Source organism: Conger conger, chromosome 2, assembly GCF_963514075.1.
Source record: "Conger conger chromosome 2, fConCon1.1, whole genome shotgun sequence".
NCBI classification, from domain to species: domain Eukaryota; kingdom Metazoa; phylum Chordata; class Actinopteri; order Anguilliformes; family Congridae; genus Conger; species Conger conger.
The window spans coordinates 9,125,263-9,147,714 of record NC_083761.1 but is presented as its reverse complement, the minus strand read 5'-3'; the positions used below and the strand labels follow the sequence as shown (position 1 = coordinate 9,147,714).

The following is a 22,452-nucleotide window of genomic DNA, read 5'->3' as shown; positions in this document are numbered from 1 at the left end:
AGCTTGGCGGGTCTTGGCGGGTCTTGGCGGGTCTTGGCGGGACGGTCGTTGACGGTTCTGTCTGGCTCCACAGGTCGTGGGCGGGAAGATGACGGAGACGGGGCGTCTGGGGGCCTTCATCACCAAGGTGAAGAAGGGAAGCCTCGCGGATGTCGTGGGCCATTTACGTGCAGGTGGGAATTCTGGGAAATCCGGAAACACGTGCCGCTGTGTGGCGTGAACGTTATCGCATGAGCTCCCTTACTCATGTCTTAGATCAGGGATGCTCTATCTTACCCAGATAGGGCTGGTCTGGATGCAGGCTTTTGTTCCAACTAAGCAGTCCATCGCCGGGCACACACACCATTCACTCACACACTCATACCTACGGGCAATTTAGACTCTCCAGTCAGCCTAACCTGCATGTCTTTGGACTGTGGGAGGAAACCAGAGTACCCGGAGGAAACCCACGCAAACACGGGGCGAACATGCAAACTCCACACAGAGAGGCACCGGCCCCCCACTGGCCATTTCTGGGAAAGATTGAGGATCTCTGTCTTAGATCATGGCAGCCCAACCATGTACACGGAGATCGTCCGTCCTTTAGGTCTTCACTCCAACCCTAACAAAGCTCATGAATAGGCTGCTTCTCTTCTGATTGGGCCCCTGTTTCCAGGCGATGAGGTTCTGCAGTGGAATGGGAAGCCGTTGCCGGGAGCAACGAAAAAGGAAGTTTACAACATCATTCTGGAATCCAAATCGGAACCTCAAGTGGAGATCGTTGTCTCACGGCCTATTGGGTATGTCCTGAACGGGGTTGTCTTGTAGAAGGTCCGGCATCTGCTGATTGTATATTGTATTTTTTTGCTGTGTAACGTGTATATGTGGGTAACGCTTATGAGCGCTTATGCATGCTTATGTAGTGCTTATGAATGTGCTGTGTAGTGTGTATGAAGTAGTTGTATAGCTGTTATGCAGGAGCCTTCAAATAAGGTGTTACAGATAGGTGCTTTGAGCTGGTGGTCACCTGCGTGGAGATGAGCTTTCGAGGTGCTCCTGGAGATTTTTTCTCCACTTCCCCCTGCTCATATCCATATACTGTGTATAACATGTATAAACTTTACATTGTTATCAAGTGTTGAACAATAACCCAGGCAAATTGTTTGATCGGATGTATCCCCTGCTGAAGAAAACAGCTTAAATCAGGTTTTGAAAGAGTTGGAAGCCGGTTGACCAGTTCAGACCAGCTCCATACTCAACATGGTTTGACCTGCTCAAACTTCTGTATGTATTGAAATAGCTGGCAGCTGGTCATTTCAGGATGATCATAGATGGATTTTACACCAGGGTCGGTATAAATGCTTGGAATTCCCAAACAAAAACTAGTCCTGGGTTTCATGTTTCTTTCTTCAGAGAATGATACTTTTCATCTAATCATAGAATAAAAGACATTGGCAGTTATGTAATTAACACCAGCAATCACCTTATTCACCTTATCCTAAGCTATATGCAGAAAGGAGGACTAGATTTGAACTAGCTTTCACCTCAGTGGGTCCGTTAAATTTGGACCATGTTTTTATGCTTTTAATTTTATATCACTTCTTTTTTGTAACTGTATTTATGTATTTGTCCTCATCTGTGGTTTGTCTCCCTCCCTCATATAAAAGAAGTATCCACCGCTTTCTTTCCAAAAACTTCTTGAGAAAGGTGTATAAAGCATATCAGTAAGTAACACACGCGATGTAGCCGTGGTTCACCCCTCCCACTGCCTTACCTCAACCAATCCTCCCTTCTCATAGCTGTACAGGCTGGCAAAGCAACCAATGGGGAGATGGGATTCTTATGCCCCGCCCATCCCCATCATCCATCCTCCTTAACCTGCTGGAACTTTCTTCCTTGAGTCCCAACCCAGTATGTGTGTGTGTGTGTGCGTGTGTGTGTGTGCATGCGTGTGTGTGTGCGTGTGTGTGTGCATGTGTGTGCGTGCATGTGTGCATGCGTTTGTGCTTCTGTGTGTGTGTGTGTGTGAGAGTGTGTCTTTCTCTGCAGTAATAAAACTTGTTTCCAGTAAAAAAAAGGAATGTTTTGCCAAAGGTGGCTGAGTCATTCTTTACCGTACCCAAGTGACTTACCATGACCTTACTAATGTATATGATTCATACAGAGGGGGTAGCAATGTGAATTTCATTAAGTTTTCAAATGCTCAAGCTTTTACACTGGATGCTTTTTCACTGGATCTTAATGCTGTACGTTTTTGTCATATTTCAGAGATATACCACGGATTCCAGAAACATCACACCCTCCTTTAGAATCTAGTAAGTTTCTATATTAGTCTTTGTCTTTCACACTGACTCATTGGTTTGGCTTCCACAATGACCAGAGTATAACGGCATATGATGACGTATAGCTATTTTACTGAAGAGTTTTTGCAGACTCTGCTGGGCCTTTGGCATCTTGCGTTTACGCCGTGACGAAAGCATCCTTTCCCCTTCCACCCCGAGCAGGTTCAAGTTCCTTCGAATCCCAGAAGATGGAGCGGCCTTCCATCTCCGTTATGTCCCCTACAAGTCCTGGGACCCTCAGAGACATCCCCCAGCTGCTCCCTGGACAACTCTCTGTGAGTGCACACTTACTCAGTGCCCTGTTCTAACACTGAATCTCTCTGAGTGCACTTACTCAGTGCCCTGTTTTAACACTGAAGCTCTCTGAGTGCACACTTACGCAGTGCCCTATTCTAACACTGAACCCCAGTAAGCGAACACTTTCTCAGTGCCCTGTCCCTACACTGAACCCCAGTGAGTGAACACTTTCTCAGTGCCCTGTCCCTACACTGAAACTTGACAAAAACTGCTTCAGTCTCAGTGTTTCTATTCTGTTGTCTCTGTAAAGAAATGTACTCATCCCCTGATCCTTCTGATATTTTAACTTGGCTTTATTTACTTTTTCCACTTTAATTTTCAAAATTAATGGAATTGTATCAGTCGATGTAGATCGGTATCAGAACCAAATATCCCTGTATGCTTGTGCCGTTGTGTAAAAATTCTTATTATTTTCTTCAGGTCAAACTGTGGTACGATAAAGTGGGCCATCAGCTGATCGTCAACGTGCTCCAAGCCATAGACCTGCCTTCCCGGCTGGACGGGAGGCCCAGGAACCCCTACGTCAAAATGTACTTCCTGCCTGACAGGAGGTGAGCTATGGACCCTGTGTGTCTGCTTATGTCTGTGAATGGGTATGAGTGTCAATGTAGTCTTTTTTCAGGTGTGTTGTTTATTGGTCGATTTGGTTCTAAGTGGGTATCTTCTTACGAGTCGAGTCTGGTTTTGGGTATCTCTAAGGCCGTGTGTATATTGGGGTAACTGCGCAAAATAAGTTCCATTTTAAATCGAGCCTAATGCAGTTTCAGTCAGTCTAGTTGGGCTGCCTGTGTTTGAGTTGACACTGAACATTGTGCTGTGTAGATACTGCTCTGACAACTTTTGTCAATCATCGTTGGCATTGGGTGTGTCTGTGTAATCAACGGTCGTGTCTTTCATTAAATTAGCTCATGCATGGGCGTGTACCTACCTTGTGACAAACCTGTTGGTTGTTTCTGGAAGTGGGTCAGAAGTAGTGTAGTGTAGTAGCTAAGGTACATGACCCGGAAGGTTGATGGTTCTAGCCCCGGTGTAGCCATGACTACATCTGCACAGCTGTTGGGCCCTTGATCAAGGCCCTTAAGCCCACATTGCTCCAAGAGGGATTGCCCCATGTTTGGTCTAATCACCTGTAAGTGGCTTTGGATAAAAAGCATCAGCTAAATGCCTGTAATGAGACGGGCGTGTCACTAACCGCCCCGGTGCCTGTTGTTTCCTCAGCGATAAGAGCAAGCGGAGGACCAAGACGGTGAAGAAGAGCGCGGAGCCGAAATGGAACCAGACCTTCCTGTACTCCCACGTGCACCGGCGGGACTTCAGGGAGCGCATGCTGGAGATCACCGTGTGGGACCAGCCCCGCGTGCAGGAGGAGGAGAGCGAGTTCCTGGGGGAGGTAACCCACCCTCTGCGCCAAACACTTATGGGTCTGTCTGTCCTGTGTGTGTGTGTGTCTGTCCTATGGGTCTGTCTGTCCTGTGTTCTGAGTTCCTGGGATACTGCACCCTCCGTACCAAACACTCATGGGTCTGTCTGTCCTGTGTGTGTGTCTGTCTGTCCTGTGGGTCTGTCTGTCCTGTGTTCTGAGTCCCTCAAAAGGCTCCATCTATCTCCTGTTATTATGAGTGATGCCACTGTGTTCCAGTGGTTCCCAAACATTTCAGCCAGGCTCCCATTTGGTGATTGGAAATGTTTTTAACGCACACACACTCACACACACACTCACACACACACACGCACACACACATCCTGTGATGCCAACAAGGAGGTCACCGTGCATCAGCTGCTGGAAATGTTAATCCGGTGCTCCTCAGATGCAGGATCATGCTATGTGTGTACAATACTACACACGTCTTGCGATGAGCCTTTTTCCTTCAACCATCACCGCACCGCCCCACCACCCCTCCCTACCTCTCAGTCTCTCTCTCTGCCCCCCCCCCCTCCCCATTCTGGAAGCCACTGCTACAGTATGTCCCCCTGCATAAATAAATAAATAAATAAATAAATCCCTTGGCCCAGCATCTGTATTTGCTGCGTGTGGGCCTGCACTTCATTATGTAATGTGATTGTGATTGTGATTGCGTAATGGTGGACGCATCCTCTGTGATCTGATCTGTGTGACCGTGAGATTATGACCACGACAGTGACTATGACTCTGTAATAGTGATTGTACCTGTCAGAAATAAGTCACCTGTTCACCTGTTTACTGGGCTCTCTCTCCCCCTGACAGATCCTGATCGAGCTGGAGACGGCCCTGCTTGATGACACGCCCCACTGGTACAAGCTCCAGACCCACGATGTGTCCTCTCTACCTCTCCCCCAACCTTCCCCCTACCTGCCCCGTCGCCACGGACACAGCGACAGCCCCAGCAAGAAGCTGCAGAGTAAGTCTGACCGAGCCAGTAACGCTACAGTCTGAGCACTCAGTAACCAATCGGCATGTAGACTGATGACGGGGTGGACCAATGGAATGACACATGAACATGAATGGAGTGACATATGTTGAACACCTTAACCAGGGTTATGGTTATATTCCAATTCAGTCAGTTCAGGAATTTAGCTAAAATGCAGTTAATTCATGGAAAAAAAATAAAAAAATATATTAACTGAATTTCCATTGATTTCCTGAATTGACTGAATTGAAATTAAATATAGCCCAGCCCTGACCTGTAATATAAAGTTCAAGCAATCAGTCAGTTAATCAATAAATATATATTGTCCATAATGGTCAAATCATTGTTGCAAGTAAAAAAAAAAAAAAACACAACATAAAACAATCAATGATCATCAGTCACTGAACTAGGAAAAGTGTGTGTTGTGCATGTGATTTATTGTTAATCTAGTTGAAAATGTAGTGCATAATATACTGTATTCGCAAATTTGAATGTGTTACTAATAATAATTACATATTTTTGCCTACTTTTGTTGTTTTTTTAAAATTTCATTTCTAGAATACGCAAGTTTTGAGAATAGTCTTCTAATCTTCTAATCTATTCATCCAGTCATTGCCTCTGCAGAAATTTTGTATTTGCCATATTTATAGGTATATTTCTACATATTTTTATTGTACATATTTTGGAATAGCTTCTGGCTAGAGGAATGGGCGGTGGAAATGTGACAGGGGTGGGAATAGCCAATCAGTGCAGTGTAAGCTGGGTGATTCACATGATCAGAGGGGAGACCGGGTGTAAGACACCGTCGGGTTTAATTAAATGCTCGTGTTCATAGGCTCGTGGATATGGTACATTAGCGTGGGAAACTTGCATGGGCTGTTGTTGTTCGTGACAGTTACTTAGCAACAGCTCTCCACCCCAGCAAGGCCCCGCCCCCTGTTCTGTAGGACCCTCTCATTCCTGTAGGAGTCGCTCATTTTGATCAGTGAGTAGATGAGAACCTGAAATAAGCTTCACTGGACGAGACTAAACATTTGCAGTCCTTGGTGGTTGATATTGGTGAAGGGAGAATTATACTCATTATCCAGGTTATTTTGGGAGGGTGTAGGGATTCAATATAGCAGAATTGTACCTTGGTTTTGAGAAGTGTGAATACTCTTGTCTGGTTCTGATACAGGTGATGGTTACAGAATTAAATATATTTAATTTCAACAAGTTACTCAAATAGAGTCAAGCTTTGCAGTGTAGGTCTTTTACTGAATGCAGCAAAATGGTTTCTCCATAGTTTAGACAGCGGGGGTTTCAAAACATCAAAGTAATCATGTATTAGAACAGAAATATTTACTCAGATCAATAAGCAGATCAAATTACTTTATATTATGGAATTCTTCGAGAGCAATATTTTTTCAGAAAATAAATGTTGAAGTGGACAAATTCAACTTCCTCTGGCATCGACCTGCAATAGTTTTTGGCACTTTTTGCAGTTTGTTACATGACAGACTAAATGCTTAGCACTGTTTTTGTCACCAATTTCAAAGAGATTGCATTTTTGGCTTTTGATAACTGCCATGTAGATTTTGACACCATGGAGTTTGATGTATGATTTGTGGCTCGTTTCCAAAGCCAGTCTCCTTTTTGATATAAAAGGGTACTGCTACTGTGTGCGTGCTTGTGTGTATGTGAGTGTATGTATGCGTGTACGTGTATGAGCGTGTGCGTGTGCGTGTTTGTATGCGAATCCTCTCATCGCTGCTTCAATACATATGTGAGTGTGTTTGTGCGCGCGCGTGTGTGTATGTGTGTGCACGTGTGTGTGCGTGTGCGTGAGTGTGTTTTCGATGGACCCTCTTAACGCTGCCGTGTGTGTGCGTGTATGTACACATGTGCGCATGCCTGTACGTGTGTGTGCGCATGTGTGATTGTGCGTGCGTGTGTGTATATGTGTGTGCGCGTGTGTGTGCGTGTGTTTTCGATGGACCCTCTCAACGCTGCTGTGTGTGTCTGTCCACCACTGTGCAGGGTCGCACCGCATCATTGACACAGATTACGATGATCATATTGCCCTAGTGACAGCAGGTGGGTGGGCTTCATGGTGTTACACTGTGCTTGGTAGAGGCCTCCGGCACAGGGAGAGAGAGGACACCAACCCAAACTTTGGACCAGAACTTTCCTGGAGAAAATACGGCCTGAATATTTACTCTATCCCCGACAAGCATTATCCATAACCCCCACCACCCAACCCCCACCCCCCCCCCCCACCATTATTCTAATTACTCTAGTTGGTTACTTTGAGTCTTCTCCCAGGATGCACCAGGAGTCTATGAACACTGTGTCTGAAAGCTGCTGAATCGTTAATTCAGCGGGAGAAGCTCAAGGTCCGGTCGTATGAGACCTGAAAAGGGTCTTGTCCTTTGGTAAAACGCGCAATACAAATGAAATTGATTTTGATTTGATTTGGAAAAAAGCCTGAACCTCGGAGCTCAGTTCGCCAGGTAAAGCGGAAGCACAGGAGCCAAATTAACCCGGTCGAAAAAAGGCAGAGCAAATCCCGGGAGCTACCTGTCGTGGAGAAATGGACCTTCAAATGAAAAGGTGCCATGGCTCAAAGCCTCCCAAGGCCTCTCTCCCCTCTTGCTGGACCGTAGAAACAGCCCACCAGAACACACACCCACGTACCCGTGCATGGTGCCCCCCAAGGGCGTCACACTCCTCCTCAACCGCTAATCTGGGTTTTTTTTGTTCCTTTGCATGCTCTGCAGTAGATTTAAAAAAAGACCAGCCTGCAGTAGAGAAAAAAAAAGCAAAAAAGGATACTTTGCATTTATTTGAAAATAAATGAATATGAAAAAAAAATACTTTGGACATTACTGAGCTTTGAAGGAGTGTGTGCTGCTGCTGTTTTCTGTTTGCCCAGTCTTCCCTTTTTTAAAGAAACTAGAGGCCCATCTCTCTTTCCATACAGCCATGCAAGAACAGCACTTGGTCCAATAGGTGCCCTTCAGACAAATTGTCAGTGATACAGTAATTATATGAAATTGGGTCATTCTGAATGGTCATGCTGTTTTTTTTTTTCATTTCATGTTCTTAAATCCATTCATACTCTACGCTGTTAGTCCCACTGTAGCAAACAATCTGACAGGAAGTTACATAGAGGAAGTGAACGGTACAGGCCGTGATACAAACCTGCCGTCTTTAGCTGATGTTTTTTTTTTTTTTTGGCAAACTCAAAGCAGGATGCCACACCTCCTGTTCAAGCGGCGCAGTAATACGAGGTGTTTTTACCTTTGAAAAGATTACCGCAGGTATCCTTTCACACCGGCTCCTTGGTTTTGGCATGTTAGAGTGGACTGTTTAACTGTGGTTCTGCGGCTTTCGGCATGGCTGCAGTAGTTCGGAGCGAAGCGTCCGTAGATGTGTAGCTGAATCCCGGTACCCCCGGCTGAAGCTGTGTCAGAGGTCCTCACTAGTGCAAATGTCCTCACAACGTCGTCATTATGTTCAGTGTGGCATAATGACATTGTGACAATGTTGCAGACACATTGTGTAAATGTTGGATGTTAGCAGGGTGAGCTGTCAATCTCTTCTCTGTGCTGATCAATCTCGTGTGTGCTTGTGTGTGTCTGTGTGTGTGTGTACGTATTTATGTATGTGTGTGTCTGTATGTCTGTATGTATGTATGTGTATGTGAATATGTATGTGTGTATGCGTACTGTATATGTGTGTGTATGTTTGTGTGTTTGTGTGTGTGTATGTGTATGTATGTATGTGTGTATGTGTATGTACGTGTGTGTGTGTCTGTGCGTGTGTGTGTGTATGTGTATGTATGTATGTGTGTATGTGTATGTATGTGTGTGTATGTGTATGTATGTGTGTGTGTGTATTTGTATGTATGTATGTGTGTATGTGTATGTACGTGTGTGTATGTGTGTATGTGTATGTACATGTGTGTATGTGTATGTACGTATGTGTGTACGTGTGTGTGTGTGAGTGTGTGTGTGTGTACGTGTGTGTGTGTGTGTGTGTGTGAGTGTGTGTGTGTGTACGTGTGTGTGTGTGTGTGTGTGTGTGTGTGTGTACTCTGGGGCAGCCGCAGAGAGGAACTCTCGGGAGAGAGAGCGCTCCAGCACGCTGATGGTTCCGGAACACCAGAGGACCGCTCAGCACCGCTCCCGCTCCGTCTCCCCCCACCGAGAGGACCAGGGACGCACCCGCTCCCGCCCCCCCAGCGTGCCCATGCAGAGGTGAGGGCCGCAGGGGCGCTCCCCACCCCCGCACACAGGCCTGGGAACGGAGTTCAGAACCATTCCTATCTAACCAGCGCCCGAAGACGTGCCCTTATGTCATTCTACATATCTGATTAAACATGCGGTGACTTTTTGTTACCAATGTGCAACACAGGTGAACAGTTGCCAAACCAGTTCAGACGAGGGTGAAAATAAGCAGTGAACAGAAACTGATTTAAATTTCAATACAATTTCATTGCAGCATATTAAAGTGCAGAAACATAACAATTTTAAATATAGTGGTACCATTAACATTTTGTTGCTCTGAACTTGAACTGCTTTCATTGGGTCTTAAATGGAGACTAGGCTAGGCTAACGCTAGGCTAGGCTAGGCTAGGCTAGGCTAACCCACACGTCTGTCTCTCTGGTCCCTTTTTGATCCAGGGCTAGGCTAGGCTAGGCTAACCCACACTTCTGTCTCTCTGGTCACTTTTTGATCCAGGAGCCTGGATGAGATCCACCAGAACCGGCAGTCGCATTCCCCCTTCCGTTACCATGACTCCCGCTGCCACCAGGACCACATGTCCCAGGACTCCGACCAGGACTATTCGGAGGACAGGTAACCTCAGCCGGGCGTGGCCACGGGACCGACCTGGGCTCCAGGCGGGGTCGAGGGGTTGTACAAGGCGCAGATATTGCAAACCTGTGGGATGAAGGTTGTGGGCCAATGAGGATGCACCTACTCAGCTTTATCCAGGATCGGTGGTGTCACCGAGAACCAATAAATAACAGTCAAGTGGGTGGGGCTTAGCAGGATCTTTGGTGATCATGTGACATTTTATATAACAGGGATCATCAAATCACAGTCCTCGAGGTCCGAGAACTGCTGGTTTTCCACCCTCCTTTTACCTGGGAGTCCGGTGTGAAGACTAATTAGCACTAATCAGTAGCTCTAATTGTTCAGCTAATAACCTGGGACAGAATAAAACAAGGGCCAGATTTGGATTTGAGGTCCAGATTTTCTGATTGCTGCTATATAGGATTAGTCTTATGCTAAGTCTGTGTAATAATTTATTGGTGAAACTAGCTGTTTTACAAAGGTTCACCACTAGGAGGAGCTGACGTGGTTCAGTGTCTGTACGGAATATTTCCAAAATGCTCCAGTGTCAGTCCTTTGAGTGGATTTAGTTTGAGATGAAACTAAATCCACTCAAACACACCAACTCATTATCCACTTGGCATAGCAGGGTTTTTTTTTTCACTTTTATAGCTGGTTTTGATATAGCGCAAGAAACAATACAACTGTGTTTTCTACGTTACTAACAAAATCATTATTATTATTATTATTATTATTATTATTATTGATGTTATATTTCTTGCCATGGAAACTCAATTTTTAATTTCTTTCTGTTTTTCACGTTCTTCATATTCCCACCTGTGTGTGCATTGTGTCTTACTTTGTGTCCTGGTTGTCTGCTCGGTTGTTGACTTCCTCACGTGTCACCCATCACCACGGTAACACAGTGAGGTCCTCATGATGCGCAGATCAATCCGGGGCGGGAGCGCCGAGTGCCTGCACACAAACAGGTAACGCCACGCGCACCGGACTCTCCCGTTACTCCCGCCGCCATTATTCCCAGCCGACGCCGCCATCCTCCCCCCCCCATCGTCCCCCTCCTTTACCAACCGCCATTTTGAACTAATCCTTCCGGATTTGACATTCGGTCGCGAGCAACAACCGCGGTCGAGTGAACGCTGCGCGCGTGTCAGCGGTGTTGTTGACTCGGCAGAGTTTACGCTGTTCTTTCAAAACAGTGCTGGTTTAAGTGTGCTTTTGACTATGTTTTCCACATTCATTTCATTTTGGAAAAAAAGATGTTCGAGCTGTTTCGAGGTAATGGCAGGCTGTCTTCATCCGACACCGGCATTTTGGGCTGTTTTCGTAGAGCTCTTTCACTTCCGTGAAATTCCATATGAAACACAATTGACCCATTTCCTCATCTACCAAACGCATAACACCAGATGTCCTCGATACAACTGCATACATATTTATGTCAGAAAATATCTATGTCTCTGTTCCTACTATGGAAGTGACATTTTATAGATGGTTGCTGGAAACTATTAGACTATATTATTCCACACACATGTGCATGTAATCTTCTAATATGCAAATGGATTTTGGTGCTACCTCAGTAATTACATTGCTTTGTTTCTGAGCAATGCTCGTTATGGGCTCAATTTTAATTACCAACAAAATCAATTAAATAGAGCACTACAGCCCCAGAGAAATGGTAATATACAGCAGCAATCCCACAGCTTAGCGTTTAATGGATATTGCATAGATTGTGTAATATTACGTCAAAATGCATAGAAAGTGTACAGGCAGTTTCTAGGTTAAAGGGCTACCAGCCCCCAGCTCTCTCTGACATGAACGACAGTTTGTTATTTACAAATTGATATTTTGTACCCCCCCTTCCTTTTGCTGCATGTGGCCTCTCCATTAGCGTAATCAGGAGCTCAGCTCGACACAGTAAAATACTCCCCCCAAAGATGCCCTTGTTAGTCAATGGCATTAATAAGGAGATGTACAGGTAAGGGGTCAAAAGGTCAAAGGTCACTGACTGGACCACCCCTGCCTCCTCTTTCCCCTGACACCCCCCCCCCCCCCCCCCCCGTGAGACGCCTTAGCTTCCCCATTCACCCGACACCCCCCCGCCCTGTATCTGTATTATCCATTGAGAAAGCTTTCCCAAAATGGCTGTCCCCGTTCTTGCGGTCCACTGCTTGTTTTGTCCCTGCTGCCTGTGGAGTGGATCTTGTGAGTCTTGTGCTGCTGTTCCTGTGGCTTCTTCAAAAGCTCTTTGTTTTACCCTTGTAGCCCTTACCGGAAACTTCCTTTCCTGCTCCCTTGCTGTGCCTTTTGTGTTTCATATTACATTACCAGTGTCCAGTGCATAAGTAATCACACACAGTGTTAAGTGCATAAGTAATCACACACAGTGTTAAGTGCATAAGTACTCACACCCAGTGTCCAGTGCATAAGTAATCACACACAGTGTTAAGTGCATAAGTACTCACACCCAGTGTCCAGTGCATAAGTAATCACACCCAGTGTCCAGTGCATAAGTAATCACACACAGTGTTAAGTGCATAAGTACTCACACCCAGTGTCCAGTGCATAAGTACTCACACCCAGTGTCCAGTGCCTGTTAGTGCTGTCAGGCGAGATGTAGATCATCGCCCACAAAGAAAGCTCCAGTCACCTGAGGTAGAGTAGCTTCGTACACGCTTAGACACATTAGGCCACGTCCAGGTCTAACATATTATTGGCACAACCTTGGTAAACAGGTATAATGTACTACGTAACTGTTATATTTCACTAATGTAGGGGCTTTGATATTCCGTGGCGTTGCCGTGGTAGAGGTCACATGTAGTACCACCGGTGAGGTCATCATCTGTCTGCTTTGCAAGCCAGATGGCTGTGAGTTACATAAACTCTCCATATATGTGCATCGGCGCTGGGTCATTCTCGAGGCCTGCGTGAAGGGGCGACTGCCTCTCTACATTACGGTGTTATTTACGACTGGCAGGTGCTTACAGCCCCCTGCCCTGATGGATTTTCACTGACTGGAAAAATTCCTCCAAAACTCTTTTTTTTTTTTAGGGTGAGATGTAGACTTAAACCCAAACACAATGACACGGGAGGTTATTGAGCGATGTTCAGGGTGACTGGGGATTTCCAGTGTGTCCACATCAGGGGAACATCTGGTAAAACAGAGGAACATAAGTCATTTGAAGACTTTCAAGTGAGGCTTTCATAAGGTTTCCTTGGTAAAGAATGTCTTCACCCACATTTACATGTTCATAGGTTTTTTCGAAGGAGGAAAATTCAAATGCTCCATATAGTGTGATTGAGTGACAGCTATACGCTGCAAAAAAGCCTTAATAAGTGTTTTAGTCTTACTTGAGGCTTACATCTTAAATCTCTTCTAATATTAACTTGTTTTACTGTTTGCTTGACAAGTGAAAATTTCTTACCTCATTGGAAATCTTGAAATGAGCTAAACTGTCTCACCTCTTTGACGCAATATTTTTCGTATTTTGAAAAAGGTAGTAGAAGTAAGATTTTAAATCAAATTTATACGTCTAAATTACTTGTTTTTTGTAGTGTACGCATACAGACAGCTATAGGTATACTGCATACTATAGGTGTGCCGTAGATACGTGCTCTGGCTCTGGTCTGCTGTGTTTAGTCACTTTCCTTTCGATTTCCTTCGTGTTTTCTGTGGACTGTGTTGACTTGAATTTATTTCCCCATCATTGTAGGTAGCCGTGGGGAGTACAGACTAACTGATACAGATTTGCTGAATTGGCCAAGAGAAATAAATAAAACTGTCAGTCTTCAGCTCTGGGCGGTCCACAGAACATTCCCACAATGCCCCTTCCTCTCCTTCTGTTCTTTTGCTCTCGTTTTTTGACTTGGCTTTCACTTGATCTTTTTATTTATTCAACGTGTTTTATTTCTTATATCATGTTTGCATGTGTGTGCATGTTTCTGTGTGTGTTTGATTGTGTGTGTATGTGTATGGATGTATTTGTGTTTGTAAATGTATGTGCGTGTGTGTGTTTATGTATGCATGGCTGTACATATATCTGTGTATGTGTATATGTTTCTATATGCATACATCTGTATATGTACATGTGTATGCGTGCATGTGTATGTGTGTCCATGTATGTGTGTATATGTGCGTGTGTGTGCACACGTGTGTGCGTGCATGTACATGTGTATGTGTGCGATGTGTGTGTGTGTGTGTGTGTGTGTGCGTGAGTATGTGTGTGTGTGCGTGTGTGTGTGTGTGTGTGTGCATGTGTGCATGTGTGCATGTGTGTGTGTGTGTGTGTGTGTGCATGTGTGCGTGTGTGCGTGTGTGTATGTGTGTGTGTGTGCGTGTGTGTGTGTATGTGTGCGATGTGTGTGTGTGTGTGCATGTGTGTAGCTCCACCCTCCCTGCATGCGTAAAGACCAAGTCTCTGCTCAGACCAGACGGAGCCATGCCCCCCCGCCCTGCTACAATGCAGCGAGTGCTCAGATTCACTGACCAGATCACTGTTAGGTAAGAGATACACACACACACACACGCACACACACGCACGCACATATTCACACACACACATGCACACACACACACACACACACACCCAGATCCCCAGCCACTACCCCCCACCACACACACACACACACACACGCATTCACACACACACACATCCCCCAGGCTCCACTCTGCTCATCTCTGCGGTTGAACAGGAAATGGCTAAAAGCAGGCTGTGTGTGTGCAGTGGCTGATGGGCTGATGGGCTCCTGCCCCTCATGCAGGCGGCTAAAGCCAGCTGGACAGAGAGCGTGTGCGCAGTCTGACCGCTGTCCTCCGTGAAGCGTAGCCCAGGTTCCGCCCGCTTTCGGATGGGGGGGCCGATAATCCGCTCAGCGCCCTGCTGGAGGACCCACCGAAAACACGGCCCACAATGCCGCAGTCTCCTCCGGAACGTTCCCACGACCCCCGACCCCGGCCCGTCTCTGGCTCCCCGCCAGGGCCTGTCCTCTTATTGCCTGTTAAGATTCACATGCCCGTTATGATTTGCTATCTAACATGTTTTTTCTTTTTTTCCCCTTTTCTTTCTCCTCCCCCATCTTTCTTTCTTTCTCTCTCTCTCTATCTCCACCGGACGCCACGATCTGGCCCCCTAGCGATCTGCAGCCGTCTCTTGACAGGGTTAAAAGCGCTAGTACCAACTGTTTGAGGCCAGATCCTAGTTTCCATTCGTCTGAACGACAAAGGTACTCACCAACCACTTTGCCTTTTTAACTTTTTTCTTCTGATGTGTGTGTGTGTGTGTGTGTCCGTGAGTGTTCTTGTACGTTTGTGTGACAGTTGGAAGATGTGTGTTTGGTGTGCAAGTGCCTAAAGGGGGCGCTGATCCTGCCCCACGATCACAGAGACTTGTCTCCTGAAATCTAAACCATTCATTTGGGATGAAGTAAATCCAGACTTCATGCATTGTTTATTCTGTTACATGTTTTCCACAAATATAGACTAATATAATAATGTGCTACTTGTTTATTATGAACAGAATGCTAAGTTGAACAGACTTTTTTCTGCTGCAGAAATGGCACATGTTTGCATGGTAGTGTTTCTGAGTTTCCCTGAAACACACCTAGCATGGTCACTAAAAGCCATTAAGTCCCATTAAGCTTCACATCCATCAAAGGTACATGGTGCTTTTTCAGTGGGAGTGCACTCATTGGCCCATTAACGTTGGATCAAGTTCCATTTTGATTCATGCAATGTGTACTTTTTTGATTTTGTGAAACAAAAGAGAAAAAAAAAGTCAAAAGTCGGTCCATCCATTGTCCACAAGCATTTACTGCAGTGAGTCACCCTCCACCCATATGTGCACAGTAACATTTTCACATTCACGTCTGCTCTGTGATAGAGTGAGTTTTACATCAGCTTTTGATTAATATAATCACTGTTTGATGGGAATGAACACTGAAAATGTTACCGTGTGTTCCTGTGAATGCGTTATCATCGTCAAAATGTGACCCACGTCACGTGTTCAGTGTCAACGACTCTTATGTCTACGAACCCAATTCCCAAACCCGGATACCCGTGACATGAGATAGCCCTGAGACAGGAGAGTTCAGCAGCTCCCAAAGCACACTCCTTTCTGTTGGCCATTTTTAGACTCCATATTTGGCTAGCAGCCACACCACCCTGTACCCTTCTAATGAGAAATCTCAGCTGCTGATAGAGGTATTGGTAGGTCAGTAGCAACCACTCTTCCTTCTGGACCAAGTAAACCCCCCCCCCCCCCCCCGCCCACACCCGATTCCCTAGGGCAGCGGTGAGGGCACTGTGCAGGGATGATAAACCCAGGTCCTGACTCACTGTGCTCATTAAAAACCCTGCAGCACATTTTCAAAGGCCGGAGGTGTTGCTAACTTCCCAGCAAACTTTCTCTCAGTTTATGCCCACCTATTCTACCTCTGATTGCCTACACAATTCCCGGCATTCCCAACCCACCTCAGTCCCCCAGGGTTACTAAGTTAGCAGGATATCTGCACTGAGGAAAACCTGGAGTTCCTCCCACGTCTGGAATATGGACAGAAGTTAAAAGGGCTGGTTTGTGTTTTACTCTGCCCAGTTATCCAGCCAACTCAGTACCACAGCAGGGTATTTCACAAAGCAAGGTTACTGAGTTAGCAGGATAACACGGCTGACTAAATCCCGGAACAGCTCTTTTTACTTCAGTCCATGTTCCAGGTTTGGGAGGGCTGTGGGTTTTACTCGGTGCAGTTGTCCAGCTAACTCAGTAATCCTTGCTTTTTGGAATTCCCTCAGTAATTCTGCTTTCTGGGTTTTACTCGGTGCAGTTATCCAGCTAACTCAGTGATCCCTGCTTTTTGGAATTCCCTCAGTAATCCTGCTTTCTGGGTTTTACTCGGTGCAGTTATCCAGCTAACTCAGTGATCCTTGCTTTTTGGAATTCCCTCAGTAATCCTGCTTTCTGGGTTTTACTCGGTGCAGTTATCCAGCTAACTCAGTAATCCTTGCTTTTTGGAATTCCCTCAGTAATCCTGCTTTCTGGGTTTTACTCGGTGCAGTTATCCAGCTAACTCAGTAAGCCCTGGTCTGCACTGCTAAAGAGAGACAAGTGCTGAGTTGAGCTGCCTGATTTAATGAAATCAAAATCAACACATTTAGGAGTTGAGCAGAGAAGGCAGGTGGAAAGTGGCCAGGGACCTCAGCCCTCTCTCTCTCACCCTGTGTCTCTCCTGTCTCCCCCTTGTGGGCATTTTGGGGTCACCCTCAGGGGCTCCCAATCCCTGCCCCGTCAGCGGCCAGAGAGCCCCCGGATTTTAATCCAGCATGCCTCCCCCGAGGACGACAGGTATTACCCCCCCCCCCCCCCCCGCCCCAAAAGCCCCTAAGAGCCTGTCTTCCACTGCTTCCCCCCCTCTGACCGCCTGTTCCGGCCTGGCTCCTCCCAAGCCTTCCTCTGCTTGTCACGTAGCCGTCTGTGACTGGGTCCGTGTGTATAAGAGCACTCTAAAAACCCGACGGGTACGTCCTTACAATTTTCAATTTCCATTTTTATTCGAGAATCCAAATTGTCTTCAGGCCCGTTAACCGCTCAGTAAATCCACACCGGAGAGTAGCTACCATCCCCTCTCTGAGGGATAACCGGGACCCTGCGTATCCCTGCTGTTTTTTAGAGTGCAGAATGACAGGCTGTAAAGTAGAAATGTGCAAAGCAGCGCCGAAGCCCCACCCCCCCCCACCCCCGTCTGCTGCTTCTGCAACATAAGAGTTCTGTTTGTGCTTTAATCATCATCTCCGTAGCGACCCGTCTCACTCAGTGTGCGTCTGTGTTGGTCATGGTGTGTCATATACCTGTACTTCAACAGCACAGTACATACTCCCTGTGTGACTGACTGTACATCTGCTTTAATGAAGTTATAGTTAAAGCAAATAGTGAACAAGAGCTTTTACACCGTCATCGTTTATACTACCATTAATCATTTACATTTACTGTGTGTCTACTTGTGATGTACATTTATCTTTTATGTTGTTCCTCACAAATTTGGAGAAAAGAATCTGATTTCTGGGTATATTCCCTTAGACTCTATTAAATCCTTTTCATTTTGGCTTTGGAATGCTCGAACGTCACTGTGACGTCCCGCAGTGATCCGGAACATTCCCCCCTCCTCTAACATGTCCTGTTAACACGCACTTCCCGATATTCAGTGGTGCGTAACCTTCCATTCATCTCTGTCTCCACCCCTCATCCTCACCCTCCCTGACTTCTTTAACCCCTCCAATTATCCCTTAACCCTGGTCATCATGTCATAACCCCACTTTCCCATAACCCCACCTTTCTTCCTGTAACCCCGCCCATTCTCCCTTAATCCCGCCCACCATTCATTCACCCCACCCGTGCCCTCCCTTTATCCGTAACCCCGCCAATCTTCCCTTAACCCCGCCTACCATACTGTGACCCCACCCACCTCCACCCGTGTCTGTGGTGTGATGGCGTGACGGAGCAGCTGGGTGCAGGATCCCGCTCAGGAGACGGCTAACCACCTCAGTGCAAAGTCAGGGGTGAAGAGGTACCCTCAGACCTGGGGCCCCGCCGGCCAGGGGTCCCACCTGCCCGCGCCCCCTGGGGCCCCAGCATGCTTAGCACACAGACCGCAGCCTTTAGCCTTTAGCCTTCACCCGAGCCCAGCTCAACTCTTTCCCCTTTCAGTTGCATTGCGTTTCGCCGTCTTCCTGTCACAGCTCACCCTCAGTCTAGTTGGGTTTCTATACCGTATGGGCCAGTTTCTCAGATACAGATGAAGCTTAATCCTGGACTAAATGGCCGTTTAAAGCATTTATTTGGTTCATACTCTGTGCGACTGGATTGCGTTTATACTTTTAGGCAACAACGTTTATGAACGATTCATTATAGTAACACTTGGTCGCTGCGGTATGAACTGGTTCTATTTTTTAATGTTTTTGAGATTCTCCTTACCACTAACTCAGTTTAGTCCAGGACTAAGCCTAATCTGTGTCTGTGAAATTAGGCCGATGGCTTTTCAGTTACTTGCATAGCCTGCTGTATGTAGATGTGTGAGTTTAGTGCGCTGTTTGTTTGCTGCAGTTGGTAGACATCGCCATGTCGTGGATGAGTGTGTTCAGGAGTAGCGTGTGTATGAATGAACGGGTGATCGATCACTGTCTGGATCTGAGGAGTGACAGGCACTGCTTTTCGCCGTGCTGAGCTAGCAGCCCGGGGGCCGATTAGAAAAACGGGCGTCCATTTTCCTCCTCCTCATCTTCATTTCTGCTGAGCCCTTCGCCTCCGCCTCGCTTTCCCGCCCGCGCTCCGTGTGTTCTTCATTCATTTATTCATCCGTTTATTCATCCCCCCCGTTATTTCTCCCCGTTTCTGTCACCCCGCGTTTCCTGACGCAGGCAGGCCAGGGTTCTGGAGGGCCCGGGGTGTCAGAAAGCCAGCAGGAAACGCTCGGACTGTGACAGGTAGGCCCCGCCTCATCCCACCCTCTCTCTCATCCCTCACGAGCCCGGCCCCGCCCTCCTCCTCACCCTCCTCATCCTCACCCTCCTCATCCTCACCCTCCTCACCCTCCTCATCTGCTTCCTCCTCATCCTCACTCCTCATACTCACCCTCCTCACCCTCCTCATCCTCCTCATCCTCACTCCTCATACTCACCCTCCTCACCCTCCTCATCCTCCTCATCCTCACCCTCCTCATCCTCCTAACCCTCCTCACCCTCCTCATCCTCCTCATCCTCACTCCTCATACTCACCCTCCTCACCCTCCTCATCCTCCTCATCCTCACCCTCCTCACCCTCCTCATCCTCACCCTCCTCACCCTGCTCATCCTCACCCTCCTCACCCTCCCGTGTGTCTTCAGCCCGTCCGCGCCCCAGAGCTGAGTGCCGCGGAGCAACAGCCTGTGTCCCTGTGATTACTGGTCCTACTGCCATTACTGGCCTGCCATTTTGAAAGGCTTGTGGAAATCTCCCATGGTAGTTAAGTGCAGTGTGCCCCACCAGGTCTCTGTTATAGTGAGGTGTGGTGATGCAGGGACAGCATTGAAGTGGTCTCACCTGAATGCGTTGACCTGAAATAAATGACAGTACTTTCCTTGTATTGGTGGTCATCTATTTGCATGGAGGAATACTCGTGCTAATGAATTCTTCAGTGAAGTGAAGTTTATTTTGTTTGGTAACACTTTATTTGAAGGCTCCTCGATAAGAGTTGTATAACTCCTTAATAAGCACTGTATAGCACGTTCATAAGCACTACATAAGCATTATGTCAGTAAACAACATAAGGTTCTTTTGTCAGTTCAATTGGTATGTCATGGTAAAGTCACTTGGCAATGTGACTACATCAATGTTGACATGACACACCGTATGCCTATTTGTAGTTATTGACATAAGCACTTATGAATTCCCCCTGAGCTCACCATAGCACCCAGTTGTCAATCATATCAGCCAGGTGTCCTTCATGGCTCCGTCTTTAGATATATATGTTTTTCCATCTTTCTTTGGACTTTCCGTCCTAATAAAATCCCTACATCTGCCATTTTATGGACTTATGTTGTCTCCTCCTTATTTAATGTCTATATTTTTTCTTGTGTGTGTGTGCTTGCATGCATGTTGTGTTTGTGTGTGTGTGTGTGTGTGTGTGTGCATGCGTGTTGTGTGTATGTGTGCATGTGTGTTGTGTGTGTATGTGTGTTTGTGTGTGTGTGCATGTGTGTGCATGCGTGTTGTGTGTGTGTGTGCATGTGTGTTGTGTGTGTGTGTGCATGCGTGTTGTGTATGTGTGTGTGCATGCGTGTTGTGTGTGTGTGCATGCATGTTGTGTGTGTGTGTGCATGCCTGTTGTGTGTGTGCGTGCATGCATGTTGTGTGTGTGCATGCGTGTTGTGTGTGTGTGTGTGTGCATGTTTGTTGTGTGTGTGTGTGTGTGTGCATGCGTGTTGTGTGTGTGTGTGTGTGTGCATGCGTGTTGTGTGTGTGTGTGTGTGTGTGCATGCGTGTTGTGTGTGTGTGTGTGTGTGCATGCGTGTTGTGTGTGTGTTTGTATGATTTTCTTCAGTTTGTATTCTCTGTTTCCTCTCTCCATCGTGCCCGGGGGTTCAGGCTCCAGCCCACCTCTATATTGCGGGGCAGTAGAGGAAAGGCCCTGCCACTGCTGCCACTTGGTCAGATGCCCTTTGGGGGATCCTGCCCCGGCTCAGATCCACTGGACAGGTGTAGACCCGGGGCTAAACGGGAGCTGCCCCTGTGTCCCCCTCCTTAATATTCACCCCCTCCAACCCCCACCCCCCAACCAAATTTACCCCTCCTTAACCCCCCCCCCCCCCCCCACTGACTGCTGCTCTGCTCATTTGTAGTCTTTTACTTTCTGTGATCACTTCCCGTTACCTGTCCAATCACTTCCTGTGTCCTCTCCAATATCCTCCTGTGACCTGTCCAATCACTTCCTGTGTCCTCTCCAAAGACTTCTTGTGACCTGTCCAATCACTTCCTGTGACCTGTCCAATCACTTCCTGCGACCTATCCAATAACTTCTTGTGTCCTTTCTCCAATCACTTCCTTTGTCCTCTCAAAGTTTTGCTTCATGTTGTGCGATCCCCAGTCTGTGCCAGTCCACGCAGTCCACCCTGCACTGTGTGTCCATTGAGTAAATGTCTTATTTGAGCGTACTGCACCCTCGTGTTCTGCACTGATCCCATTGCCCTGCTTCCTTTTTCAGGTTTTGTATGTTTAGTTGATGTTTAGTTTTTTTATTTGGACCCTCTAAGGTGGAAATCAAGGGGTAATTTATGTCAAGGGGTCATTTTCTTCTTCTTCGTCTTCTGGACTGACCCAAAGATTTGGGGCTTTTTTTTCTGTTCTGCTGAAGAATCTACAGTCTTAGACTGTTAAAGACTTTTTGTAAGTTCTTGCGTCGAAATAACGCTACGGCAGGTAAAGTTGGAGACCGCCTTGTGTGTTGTCTCTTTTCAGCACTGTTGCATTAGTTTTTTTTACATGGAGTGCTAATGTCTAACATCTCTCTCTTGCTCCCTCTCTCCCTCCTTCTTTTGCCCTCCGCCCATCACAGAGCACATGCGCACAGAAGCCCCTCCCACTCCCCCCCCACAGGGACCCCCACATCTGGCCGCAGGGGGAGACAGCTGCCCCAGGTCCCCCTGAAAAGTAGCACTATAGAGCAAGGTATGGTGTGTGTGTGTGTGTGTGTGAGTGTGTGTGTGTGTGAGTCTGTGTGTGTGTGTGTGTGTGTGTGTGAGTCTGCGTGTGAGTGTGTGTGTGTGTGTGTGTGAGTCTGCGTGTGAGTGTGTGTGTGTGAGTCTGTGTGTGTGTGTGTGTGAGTCCGCATGTGAGTGTGTGTGTGTGTGTGTGTGTGTGTGTGAGTATGTGGGTGTGTGTGTGTGTGTGTGTGAGTGTGTGTGTGTGTGTGTGTGTGTGACTGTGTGTGCGTGTGTCTGGCTGTTAGTGTGTGGGTGTGTCTGCGTGTGAGTCTGCGTGTGAGTGTGTGTGTGTGTGTGTGTGAGTATGTGTGTGTGAGTGTGTGTGTGTGCGTGTGTGACTGTGTGTGCGTGTGTGTCTGGCTGTTAGTGTGTGGGTCTGTATGTG

General features: G+C 46.9%; 1 protein-coding gene across 1 annotated transcript in view; it reads left to right on the top strand.

Moving 5' to 3' along the window:
* The window catches only part of rims1b (regulating synaptic membrane exocytosis 1b), a 106,226-nt gene that overhangs the window by 65,493 nt on the left and 18,281 nt on the right, over nucleotides 1–22,452 (top strand). The window contains exons 7-23 of the mRNA XM_061232927.1: nucleotides 74–173; nucleotides 656–779; nucleotides 1,647–1,703; nucleotides 2,248–2,294; nucleotides 2,481–2,596; nucleotides 3,039–3,169; nucleotides 3,837–4,008; nucleotides 4,843–4,996; nucleotides 7,025–7,081; nucleotides 9,093–9,246; nucleotides 9,731–9,847; nucleotides 10,753–10,815; nucleotides 11,742–11,819; nucleotides 14,226–14,342; nucleotides 14,975–15,064; nucleotides 19,248–19,313; nucleotides 21,920–22,032. Of these exons, the coding sequence (XP_061088911.1) occupies nucleotides 74–173; nucleotides 656–779; nucleotides 1,647–1,703; nucleotides 2,248–2,294; nucleotides 2,481–2,596; nucleotides 3,039–3,169; nucleotides 3,837–4,008; nucleotides 4,843–4,996; nucleotides 7,025–7,081; nucleotides 9,093–9,246; nucleotides 9,731–9,847; nucleotides 10,753–10,815; nucleotides 11,742–11,819; nucleotides 14,226–14,342; nucleotides 14,975–15,064; nucleotides 19,248–19,313; nucleotides 21,920–22,032 (1,756 nt within the window). The remainder of the gene's footprint in view (nucleotides 1–73; nucleotides 174–655; nucleotides 780–1,646; nucleotides 1,704–2,247; nucleotides 2,295–2,480; nucleotides 2,597–3,038; nucleotides 3,170–3,836; nucleotides 4,009–4,842; nucleotides 4,997–7,024; nucleotides 7,082–9,092; nucleotides 9,247–9,730; nucleotides 9,848–10,752; nucleotides 10,816–11,741; nucleotides 11,820–14,225; nucleotides 14,343–14,974; nucleotides 15,065–19,247; nucleotides 19,314–21,919; nucleotides 22,033–22,452) is intronic.